The following is a 13,117-nucleotide window of genomic DNA, read 5'->3' as shown; positions in this document are numbered from 1 at the left end:
TTTATCAAAAAACGGGACACCAGAAAATAAAAGTGAGCATCGAGCCCTAATATTATATAAATTAAATACATATAAATGTATACATGTGTGTGTATATATATATATATATATATATATATATATATATATATTATATACATATATATATATTTTTTTTAATTTATTTATATATTACGTGTATGTATATGTGTGTGGTCATGTGCGTGTAATAATTAACTAAATATATTTCAGTCCTTATTCATGTTCCAATACAAAAGCCGAATTCTGTTACATTTTTTTTTTCTTTAAAAATTCCCTGAAGGTCTCACATGCCTGTATGGAGGCAAAGGTGACGAAGACATACACCTGGTTTGTTCAATTATGCATAATTCCTAGCACCAGAAGATGTACATGGGGGTTGAGGTGATCCCTCTCCCCTTGACCTCCCCCTCTTCTCCAGTGGGCCAAACACTTTGTATCACACCGAGACAAAGGTATTGGGGATATATTTGTAGGGTGTAGATGCCTACACTGGGCAAATATTCAAAAGTTGGTCTTCCTCCTGATCTCTATACTGGTCTCCTTCGTAATCTGTCCTGTCAATAGGAAGATGCAAGGGAATGGAGCTCCCTTGCAGTTAGGAAACAGAAAGAGAGAGAGAGAGAGGAGGTAACCCATCCCTGTGTGTCAAAGGAAAGAAAATAATAGGTAATAAGATGGACAATGACCTGTTGTGAAACACAAAGGGGTAAGACGTGTGCCTTGCAAACACCAAGTACAGACAGCTGGAGACTGAGATGCAATAAATCCAATTCAGTTTTATTTGATAGTCAATAAAAACGCTCCGGCGCATTAGCGGAACAATGACACAGACACCAAGCTCTCTTTCCTCCTACCATGGAGCATTAAAACATGACATCGAGAATGAGATCACCTTATCAGTTTTCCCTTGGTGAAGCATGTGTACACAACATTTTTTACTCTCTAGCTCTCTGGAATCGTCACTCGCCATCCAATTCCAGTCTCACACCAGCACTGCTATTCCTGGTGACATTCACATACAGCATATTACATGAACAAAGAACAAAGTGAACGTACAGCACAGGCAGTAGAGAATAACTGGAGGGGCAAAGGTTGGAGGTTACTTCCATCTTTAAGAAGGGAACTCGGTTTTATCTGTTGGGTGGTCCGAAGGCAACTGAATAAAAGGATGGCAGTCTGAGAGGAAATCTTGTGTCTTTTTGTTGAATTATCCACTGTATGAACAATGGGTGTTACAATAAAGAGCCTGAGCAATCCTTTTGTTTGCTAAAACCCACTCCAAGGGTGCATCATGGAAGGAGAGCCGTTGCGTAACACTGCACAAGACAAATTGAGAGGGCCATACAATAGGCTCATCACCAGGGTTCAGGCTTGTGCCAATTGTTGGGGATTTGGTTTCAGAGGTCCACCCAATGGAAGTAGATAAAGCAGAATAAAGAGGTTCTGGATCTCCTATGTTTTCCTGTTTTCATGGATTTAGAATCGATCATAGTCATGAATAACAAATGTAAAATGTTAAGTCTACTGTGCGCTTTGCCGAGTGTCTCTCTTCTTGTATGTGAAAACCATTGTCACAGCTTTATAGGACATTTTTTTTTTTGAGGGGGTGGTTAAAGAAAGTAGCACATGTATACAATAGATGTCCAAAAACCAAAAACAAATGAAAGTGTTGAAATGCATTTTTTTTTTTGCTTTTGTTTGTTTTTCCAAAATGAATCAGTTAAGGCCATCTTCATTTGCATGTTTTATTTCATCTTGTTGTGGACTAGAATGACTAATGGGAGTCACAAGACATGATAATTTCTTAACAGGCTTTAATTTACTGCATCACCTGGACTTGAGAATTGCTTTGCGCAGGGATCAACTAAAATATAAAATGATATATAGAATATAATTTGAATAATCTCTCAAGTATATACAACAGCAAAATGACAGGCTTACAAACGCAGTAAATCTTGGAAAGTCATATCATTAAGGATACACCATGGGAAACAGTCATCTGCTTCAGTGTGCTACTAACACAGCATAGGTTGAAGCATGTTTACTGTACCAAAACTTCTGATCTTCCTACTTTTCTATATGACGAACATACACAGAATCTGTATCATTACAAAATCATTACAGTTTGGTCTAATGCTCACTGTACTTACTGAACAAGAAAATGAACATCATGTAATTATTGGAAATTAAATCCTCACACTTTAATTGATGCAAGTAATTATTTCAGTACAACTGATAAATAACATTGACACTACTACTGTATTTCCGCAATGTGCTATCCAAGTAACTCAACAAGGATTGGAATAAGGTAGTACTGGTAATCCATTCTGGATGATGGTGCACAGTTTCATGGTTGGTTTCAGCACATCATACTGACGCAAGTATTTTCCTCTATTACATACAGGAACAGCAACTCCTTCGGTCAGCAGTCATAAGCAAATATCTACATCACTTGGATCACCAGCACAGATACACAAAACATAAAATAAGAAGCGCAAGTATGCAGATGTATCATGACCATGACAGGCCAATCCCCTTTGCTGGTACTATGTGTGCTCCCATCACGAATATTGCAACATCAATTAAAAACAACAACAAAGACCAATGAAAGTGGCTTCAGTAGAACTGCTGCTAATTTCATCTGCATTACATATATATTAAATATCACATATTAACATCAACCATTGCAGAACAAGAAAAACAGCTTTGGCATTTACGGTTTTGCTTTTCATTTTTTTGTACTGTCTGTAACAGCGACATCTCACAGTTGGGAAGCAGTCTACACTTCTGCTCAACATCTCATGTTGGAATGCAGCACAGCTTTTTCCAAATTGTTCCTTTCTTTTTGGGTTTCACCTCCGGCACTTTCTTCGGCAGCGTCAGGTTCTTCTCCTTCCTGCTCAGCTTCCTCCTCAGACTCTTGGATGACTTGGGTGGTTTAGTGTACTCTAGTCCAGTCAAAATGACATCGTCAAACACTTCCTTGAGGTTGTGCTGTGTGAGCGCAGAGCACTCAATGTACTTGACAGCATTGATGCGGCTGGCCCGCAGTGCTGCCTCCTCCTCACAAATGGGCCGCTCCTGATGCTTGGCCAGGTCGATGAGGACGTTGACGTCGGTGCGAAGGTCACACTGTGTGCCGATCAGCAGGATGGGGGTCTTTGGGTTGTGCTGCCTGATCTCTGGTAGCCATTTCTCCAGTACATTGTGGAATGAGGTGGGTGAGACAACACTGAAACACAGCAGGAAGACATCTGTCTGAGGGTAACACAGAGGCCTCAACGAGTCAAAGTCATCCTGCACAAAAGAAACAGAAAGAATGGCACAAATTACACATGCTGTACATACTTTACACAAAAAGACTGCAGTAATGAATTTCAACAAAATGAGCATGTAAAATCCACAAAATGAACACAAAGATTTACATTACATGAAATCAACAAACCCCCATCTAAAAAAAAAAAAAAGAAAGAAAGGAAGAAAGAGATCCAGCATTAACCTAACTTGGCTTACACATCAACTTGATGGGGGAATACTAAGTTCTTAGATGTCAGAAATGTAGTAAATTACTTCACTACAGCAGAAAGATACATCTCAAATGGGCCATTTAGTTTTTGTTTATGCTTCATCATCATTAGCTGAAGTCATGATCCATATGCAGACGCATCAATAATGACAGCAAGCTATGCCTGGAAAACAGCAGGGTTCATCTTAACAAGGATTGAGCCCAATGCTGCCTCAATATAACTACTTTCAGTAATGTCCACAGACATGCAGAGTACACACACACTGTAGGCCTGCACAATGGCTGTAATCATGCTATATCAACAATGTCTCCCCACATTGAATCCAATCTATATATTTGGATGCCTGCTGTTTCCCCCCCCCCTTTTTTTTTTTGTCTGCCATATTCCTGTCCCCTATTCTACATTGTTGTTATGGGCTTCCAATTTGAGGCCACTTGTGACAAAATCAAGAGATGCCACATCTTCTGGACTTTTTATTCCCTTGTATTTTCCCACAAAACCATTGTTGCATCTATCGAAATCCATCTTAAATGTTACAAAAAATCCTCAGAATTCATCACAATAAAAGCTGTCAGTGTTACAAATCATGTGCGGTTAAGTTACTGCTTCAAGACATGGAACATCAATACTCCTGAATTGTGTCTTTTAAATTGGAATGCCCCAGGAAAAATGCTTACTCAGGCATTGTCAGGAGCTGTCATGCCTAGTACACTGGAGGAAACAAATTGATTCTCCTGTCCTGTGTTCATCTCAATTCATAATCATTGTGATCTGAACACGAAACTCACTGAGAAGACGCTTTCATGTAAGTTTGCCGATTCCACATTTCCAACTTTGGCATGATTTTGCAGAGCATCTTTGAATTTTGTTTGTGGGGTACTGTTTTATCCTACTGAACAAGTTATATGAAGTGAAGTGCTCATGTGATGCTTGGATAAGGTGATATGGTTCAGGTACAGTGCTTGATGTTGACCCTGTTGAACACAAGGTCTACTTTGTGTTGTCAAACCGACCACAATCTTTTTTCTTTACTTTTTAGTCCAGGACCAAGGCCTAGGGACACAATGCACAGGTACTCAAGTTCATGGCATGGTGCACAACAATATGCTTGTTAAGGGTCATCTGGTGTTATTGCTTTATGTTTGGCTCAACTTATCTCTTGAAGAGCCTTGATTAGTCTTTTCAATATTTGGACAACTGGTTAAAACCTCTTTTCTGTTAGTCGCTCAAGTAATGAGCCAGTGGAAGTACAACTTATTGATCTGTCCGTTGTACAATACCTCTATAGTTGGGGGGGGGGGGGAAGGCGAAGGGGTGAATAAGGGTCAGAGAAGGGAACATAAAATGGTATAAAGCAGGATACACTAATCCAATCTCAATGGATTTATGTAGCCCAGAGACCCAGAGGACAAATACGAGGATTTGCAAATCAAGATGAATAAGGTTGTTGTTGAGATGAAATTTCAGGGATTCTGGATGGGGATTATTGGAGGTTTTTACCAAGTAGATTGAATGACCGCATCCATATTAGGGGTGGACATTATTAATAGTGGATACCGTGAACAGTGGGAGTTCAGGAGACCCTTGACAAGGAGAGGCTTTGTGACCATACTTAATTGATGAAGGTGTTATTTCTGGTGGTGCGCTGGGCAATGTCTTTAATGCCGCAGATTGCTCCTTGTAAAATACAGACCCATAGCATTACACACTGGGGGGTGGGGGGGGGGGGACAGCAAACAGTGTGTTGTTGCCTTTCCTCTGAAGTGTTTCCTCAAGTATGTTGAGTTGGACTATCAAAAAGAATGCACTGACAAAGATAGAAAAGACCATCTCTGTATGAAGCCTTTGTGTGCGTAGGAAGCAATTCATCTGTTGGAGATGGGGCTTTTGTTCGGTCAGGAAATTGATTTTCTCCTCGCCTCTCAAGATGCACGGTGTAAATCCTCTCCACATCCTCAACTACAGTCTACATATCAAAATACGACTCCGAAAAGAATTTGGGTGCTGACGCCAAACACAAGGTACAAACTATGTCTTTGCCATGTAGTTGGATACTGCCTCTCTCTAAAATCAAAACTTCAGTACTTCTAGGGTGCAGTCACTTGAAAATTTAAACATCTGTAAAAAGAGACCACTGCCGAAAGAGTCATTCACAATACAAGTATCTGTGGTTTCATAGAAGCTGCTACCCCACAGTGTTTCCATTTGTGAGCCAAGCAGCAGTGCACACAAATGACACAGATGCAGGATTCTGAACACCCATGTTTTTCAGCCTCACTTGCTTCCTTTCAGCAATGTTTGGCACTTCGTGAGACCTGAGCTAAGTCAACATCAATGTTGTTTGTTTGCATTATACCGTGCTTGGCTGAGGCAGCCCATCCCCAGCAGCCACGATCCAAAATATGAACTTTGCAATTTCATAAAGCCAGTGCGATCTGGTTACACAGCGCCGGCTGGGAAGAGAGCCACTGGTGTGTACGCAAGCATGATACTCGTGATATAAGGCACTGTGAAACGGCCACAGTGAAGACACTGCTGGTATTTCATATAAACACTTCATGACCTGAACTGGGAAGGGACTTGGATGTCTGTATACTGAATAGTTAAAGTACACTGCAGACAAAAGTAAGAAGGGTCATGAGAATTCTAATATTTTCAAATTTATGACACTGGCATCCATCAAACCATGGACACTAAAACCCCCGCTCCCTAGGTTCACTAGCTTGCATCTCAAGAAAAGACATTTCTTCACAAATTCCTGCGATCAAAATTATGCTGCCAAAACATACTACCAATTCCATACATATACACACTGGTTTTCTCTCTTTTTTTGCAAGCTATAATAAAATATCTCTCCATGAATGAAATCTCTTGCTGGAGTGTGCGTGTGTGTGATATACAGCAATCATGGCGCAGCGACCAACTTTATGAAGCACAATAAAATCACAGCGCCCAAGGCATTGCACAACAGCAGCACAACCAACAGTACTGCCCGAGTTGGGTGAAGCAGTGCACTGTACAGTCAGGGCTTGGGGAATTTACACAGGCTAGGCTCAGTTGTTTGCCCAAGTATTGTGTGGGAGTAGGACTGAAGAGTACAAGACGACCAAAGTACAACATGAATGCAACTTGAGGTTGTGACAAACACACTACACGCACAGGCCTTTACTTATTTGGAAATGCTTAAAATCAGTTCAAGGATGTATGGACAGTTTGCTACATAAAATATACTTTGTTTTGCAAAACTCTGTACTAATCACACTGTTAATACAACATTGGCCTACTTTATAGAGGACTAGTAATTTCAGAATGACAAAGCTCAGAATAGTTTCAGAAAATCAGACATCTCATTAGTAACATCACATTCCCTGAGCTCATGGATTGCCAAACGAAGGTTATGGGTGCTCCTTGTGTACTTTTCACAAGAACAAAATATGGATATCCCACGCAGAGGCAAATATTTGAAGACTTCTGGAGTGATGGGAGAGGGAGTGCTCTTCAAATCAACTGCTTTGCCTTTGGAGGTGGCAGACATTGCTTACCTCTCAATAGCCTCCAAAACCACACAACAGGAAACCATTAAGAGATAACCATTGCTCTCTTTTTCTCTCTATGAACTCTATCTGACCTCTCTTCAGCTCTATACTTGTTCATAAAAAGGTTTCCACATCTCTACTGTACCATCACCACAGTTCTTGTGTCTTCGAACTGTACATGAAAATAAAATATGAGTGGCATGACCATGCACACACATGCAATATTCCCGATTCTCTGCTACTACCAAACCAAGACAGATTTCATACCACACAAGATAAGCACTGAAGGCATGCCACATTAGCTAGCTAACAGACTATATGAGTACTAACTGTACTTGAGGTGTTAACTACATTAATATGCTCAAGACATTTAAAATCATTTTTTTTTAAATATATATATGTACTACTCTGCTGTTTTGAAATGAACCATTCTTCTTCTGGACTATCTCGGGATGTAAACTATTTAAAGCATATCAAACAAAGTTTTAAAACCTCTTTGGTTTTACTCAGTCTACTCCCTATGCAGTACAATACGGTCTGATGAAACATAATGCTTCTGTGCACTTTTTTCCCATTGTATCAGAACCAATTTCAATGGTGGAGGTAAGTTGATGCCGTTCTCCAGGCTGCGCTATTCATGACCGGGTCACACAGGGCAGCTCAGATTTTAGAGCTGGCAGACAAGGACCAAGAATTTGGGAAGCAGACATGTAGCTACTAGAACAGGGCTCACTCTAACCCTCAGTGGAGCCAGGAGGCTGGTTTCTTGAACACCCCATGAATTTGTTCTGGGGATATTGGCCATTGTGTGAACAAAATACCCACTTCAGGGAGGTATGTTGCTTGCATGGCATTTGCATCTAATTAACCATATATACACCATGTGTGCAGGAGAAGAGGGAGGGGAAAATCACTTGACTGGTGAATAGGGTTGGAAGTTTATGCACTGGATTAGCTGACTGTAAAGTAAGCAGTCCTGTTGTACCAAATGAGGAAAGGAATTCTAACTCTTTGAATGCTGGACAATGGCATCATCATGAATCTACACAATACACACAGGCTATTCTATGGCATGGAAAATCACATTGAAGGGTATCATGCATCCCAACCACAACACCTTGATGCACACAGGATGGATCACACACTCTAAATATACCACTTAATAATGCTCATCAATCTACCAAGCAAAGAGTCATAATTATGTTTAATTGTAGACTTTTGCGCTACATGTTGTCCACTGCAATACCTAATATCTTGCCTGGTTGCTATGTGATTGCAGAGCAAGCTGAGACTTCAAAGCAAGTACACTGTACAATGTATAGTGCATGAAAATAAAGTAATACGCTATCAAAGGTATCACCTTTCTGCCATTCACTGAACATTGTGTATACCAGTAGCTTTGCACTTTTTACAGTTGCCAATTCAATGTCGTTTTTGGACTTCATTTTTTTTTCTCCCTCTAAGACATGAGTGTTTGGCTCCATCAGTTTTGCACCCTTGTCCCACACTTCCAACAGTGCTGCATGGGCGGAAATCAACAAAAGTTGTCCAAACATGGGTGGTATTGAGCTCCAAACGCAGCAGGGCGTTGGGCGGCCGGCGCCATGATCTCATTATTTGAGCCTGCTGGAAATATTGATCAGGCCAAGAGCAAACTGTACATTTTTTGCAATACACAAGGCTTGTTGCATTGTTGTACTTTTGTTCTCTCTCTCTCTCTCTCTCTTTTTAAGGGGGGGGGGGGGGGCAGGGGGTGATGGGTTGAAATGGATAGAGCAGAGATATAATCAGTAGGCTATGTCTGTTCAAAGCACAAATATATGAATTCATGTATTATGTAGGCCTAAACACAGATACTGCCCAATGAGGTACGTACATTTACTGGAAACAAAATGTAGATCAGCCATGTATGGATGTTATGTCAGGATGTGCACTTCACAATGCATTTCTCCTACATATGTAGCAGGGGCCACATTGCATTAACACTTCAAAACCTTGTTTTCTATTGTACCAGATCAACTTGTGTTCGAGTTCTTGATAAGCAACACCAATTGAATGAAAATCAAAAAAAAAAAAACAAACAAACATGAGAACGCACAGAATAAATGGTTTGCAAAGATTTTTTTTCCTGCCATGTTTTACACATCAACACCTACCTTTATTGGGCAATGATGGCAGAGTAGGCACAGCAGTTTGCGCTGAACCGAAGATAGATTGCAGCTGGTACGCCATTTTGGCTGTACCCATCGCCTGATGACTCAACGGCAATACAAACATTCCACCATAACCTATCACTAACTTGCAGTAACTGTGTTCTGTACAGGGTAGAATAACGCCCACACAATCTACATAATACTGAATCTAGCACACACCACTGCAGTGAACAGAGATGTCTACTGAATTTGGCAATATATAGGCAACTACACATGTGACAGTAAAAGAAATAAAAATAGCAAAGAGGTCACTGAATTCTCACCTGTCCTGCAGTGTCACAGATTTGAAGCTTGATTGGTTTGGAATCGACTCTGATAACAACTGCAAGAAAAAGAAAAGAATAAAGAACAAAAGAAAGACTGGTTAAACTGAGCTCAATCCAGAGAACTTCAATCAAAACATGTCATGTAAGGATGTAAAGAAATACATTCATTCATTGACAGATTTATGCAAAAGAAATAATGCAACATAAATATATTTCCAGAAATTGATATCTTGGGATATGGATGTTGCTTTGCATAGTTCGCACAAAATTTACTACATGTACAAATATGTACTGCCAGATCATAAAGTAACTTTACTTTGAGTGAATGTACAGAGCCACACTATCCTGGACAGGTCATGCGATATGACCGGAAGGCTTGGCAAGTCATTCATACTCATCCCATTGTAAAGCAATGAATAGCCCGCCGAACCCAACAAAAGGAGAACCCTCACTTTTCTCTTTTTCCTCGCCCAGTTACCCCAATCTACCATTTGTGTTACCTTAGCCACAAAGACTTGATTCTAGGCATCTTAGGTAAATGATGGTGAATAGGCAGGCTGGTTTCAGGGTTACCTTTTTGAATTGAAAGACTGACTGGGGACAGCGGAGCATGAACCATGCATGAATGAGGCTAAACTCTGAGTGACTAATTCCAAATCCCCCTTGCATGGGACCACAGACTAGTGACAAGAATTAATAACATGAAAAGAACACATCCATTTACAGTGTACTTCATTCTGTATCTTTAAAGGTGAAGTTTTCCAGAAGGAGTATGTTCTAAACTTCATATTTTGCTTCTGTTATTGGGGGAAACAACTGATTTTGAATTTATATGTCTCACTTGAGTTGCTGAGAAATCAAAGGAAAATATAGGACAAGTACTTCTGTGCAACTGTGGACAATTGCATTTTTTTTTTTTTGCTTAAAATTGCTCACCTTTTAATACACAGGATTGTCTGTAAAACAAGATTCAATAAGTTGCAGCAAAAACTGGTAATCATAAAGTTCTGCTGCATATCATATTCCAACACAATTACTGTCCAGCTCATTTAACTACTTAAAATCTGTGAAGTCTTTTAGTCGTTGTCAATGTCACAACATCGGCAGCTTTCAAAACTTTGATTTGAAAATTAATATGGAAAAGGGGGGGGGGGCCTCAGGCCATTTGGAGACCAATTGATCACAATTAACAAACTAACATCTGCTCCTTGCCCCACACCTTGCGAATCCTGAAGCTCCCTGCCATGTCTCAGGACTGACAAAAATCAATAATCACACAAAAAGCCAATTTCGATTGCTTCGCCATCTGTCTGTGTTTCGTACTCTCCCATTGTCCTCATGCGACGTGGTCCGAAGCTGCACTGGGCCTGGGCAGGCATTGCCTTGATATGTATCCTTAGCAACTGCTCCCTACTTCTATGAACTGGCACATTTTCATCTCTTTCCACCAATCATGTTGCACTCCACCTACAACTCCAAGTCCAACTTTACTTAATGATCTCAGCAAAAACCAGTTTGGATTCAGAATAATTTTTTTCTTTCCTTACATTTTTATTTAAATTTCACCACTTCTTGTTCTTCTTTTTATGTACAACCATTGACATTTGCAAAGTGCAATGAAGGTATAGGTGATAGCTAAGACCATAGTAATATTTAAAGTTAACAAAATTATTAATTCTCCATATTTTGTCATAACACAAAATGACCAACTGAATCGACCCAATTCACCATGGCATGGCAACAAAATATTAAATACAATAAATACTAAATAGCTTCTCTTTGAGCAAAAATTCACAGACATGCCCATGCAAAATCACTTGTATTGAGAACCAGCTATGAAAAAAAAAATCCACATACTAGATAACAAACAATGAGCAACATCATGATGATGACCACTGACTATGTAATAAAAGTATTAAATACAGTGACGAGACAGTATGCTCAGGCAAAACATCAATGATTGTTTTATCACTGACACAGGCGAGATTTTTTTTTTTCGTAGTACCTGAATAATTGTCAAAGGCAGTCGGCACATACTGCACTGGATAACCGTTCGTGGTGTAACTAACAACTAAGCTGGTCTTTCCGACAGCTCCATCACCAACAAGAACACACTTCAGTTTGGTGTCACAATCAATTAGGTCATCATCGGATTCATCCCGCAGGACGAGACTACTCGGCGTACTCGGCGGGTGTGTCGCCGACACTCTGGGGTGGATATTAGGAGGCATGGCTAATACGTCGCCGCTCTGCTGCACCTGGTCTTGAAAAGAACCAACGTCCCGATATTCCTTGGTAAAACCAGCTAGCACCATCGAGATTCCAACATATGGAATAGTAATCGGTCTCCACTAAATGTGAACATTCAAGAAAAAGTCGCCATGGCGCAGCATCCAGTCAAAAATGTCCACCTAAAGACATAAAGTAAACGCGCCAACTACTTGTAGTGCGGTATTAACGTCACAGTCATCCGAAATGGCGAGGGTACTTTGCAATCGTTCGAGACTCGTCTGACAGAATTCTAAAACAAATCTGGGCGTCCCTTCGTTGGCTTGTTCATTTTACTCGTCACCAGTAAGAGATCTTGCTCATTCTTCCTGCTTTATTCCAGAAAATATCCACCAGATATATACGACGTTTTAATACCTGGACCAACGTCGCGACTTCAGGAGTTCCGTCTGTTTGCTACGGGAGCGCGTGCTCATAATGACACTACTACCAACACCACCAAGCTGATGATGTGCATGCAGTGAGCAGGTAGCCAACCGCATTATTGCATTGGCAGAGGATGTACGCTTGACTGCATAATTCGTAGCTGTAGTGAGATGCATGCAGACGACGAGAATTTTCAGCTCAGTCAGCTGTCATTGCAGCTGGGTTGGTTGCTAAAACTTACCAGTGATGCGGTCGGAAAGCGATGACGTAGCACATACGCGTGAGATGATTGGTCGCTTGTCGTCTCGTTCCCATAACAGAGTGCTCTGAAGTCACTCCCTTGCCACAGGCAGATTCTTGGACTGGGGTCTGATTCAACGTGAAGTCATCCCACACTGTGGTATATCGAGGATTGTGGCGTGTTTTGGTTCACACCCACGTCATGCATGGTCCCATCATCAGTTTGAGCAAGGTGCGAGGCGCCATCTACATCTTGCCGTGCACAAATATAACAATGTAACCTTTATTATGAATGGACCTCGCTTTGAAAACATTGCTTAGCCTTGCAATCATAATCATTCATACAAGTAAATAAAAGTTATGATAGAAACAAATAAATCTAGAACCTGCTTGGCAAAAAAGTAATATAAAGTATACATGCATGATATAAAGACAATATGTATTGTAATGCTAACTTGACACACAGTGGAGTGAATGTGTGAACGATAATGATCTGAAATTCTTGGATAAACAAAATAATGTTATAATTGAGTTTTTGTTATATATGTATGATGAAACATAAACTTTCATGTCGATGGTATCAATCATTGTTCCTGATTTCTCAACAGTAGATGATTGACTTAGAAAGCGGATATTTTAATGGCTCTGTGTCACAATAA

General features: G+C 40.4%; 1 protein-coding gene across 1 annotated transcript; it reads right to left on the bottom strand.

The window, feature by feature from the left end:
- Window positions 1-783: 783 nt before the first annotated feature.
- On the bottom strand, window positions 784-12,366 carry LOC140233837 (cell division control protein 42 homolog). Its single transcript, XM_072313930.1, has 3 exons — window positions 11,569-12,366; window positions 9,561-9,619; window positions 784-3,318 (listed from the first exon to the last, which is right to left on the bottom strand). Exons 1-3 carry the CDS (start codon window positions 11,876-11,878, stop codon window positions 2,821-2,823), a joined length of 867 nt encoding a protein of 288 aa, XP_072170031.1. The 5' UTR covers window positions 11,879-12,366; the 3' UTR covers window positions 784-2,820.
- Between the last annotated feature and the right edge of the window lie 751 nt (window positions 12,367-13,117).

Source organism: Diadema setosum, chromosome 1 (genome assembly GCF_964275005.1).
Source record: "Diadema setosum chromosome 1, eeDiaSeto1, whole genome shotgun sequence".
NCBI lineage: Eukaryota > Metazoa > Echinodermata > Echinoidea > Diadematoida > Diadematidae > Diadema > Diadema setosum.
The sequence above is the reverse complement of the archived record's forward strand: the minus strand, read 5'-3'. Positions and strand labels throughout refer to the sequence as shown.

What these genes read in the sequence shown, in the direction of transcription:
- LOC140233837 (XM_072313930.1), bottom strand. Translation starts at nt 11,878, where the DNA reads ATGGTGCTAGCTGGTTTTACCAAGGAATATCGGGACGTTGGTTCTTTT. An exon ending in TGCCTTTGACAATTATTCAG is followed by an intron (nt 9,620 to 11,568) that starts GTACTACGAAAA and finishes TTTTTCTTGCAG; the next exon opens with TTGTTATCAGAGTCGATTCC. An exon ending in TCTGTGACACTGCAGGACAG is followed by an intron (nt 3,319 to 9,560) that starts GTGAGAATTCAG and finishes TCTTTTGTGCAG; the next exon opens with GATGACTTTGACTCGTTGAG.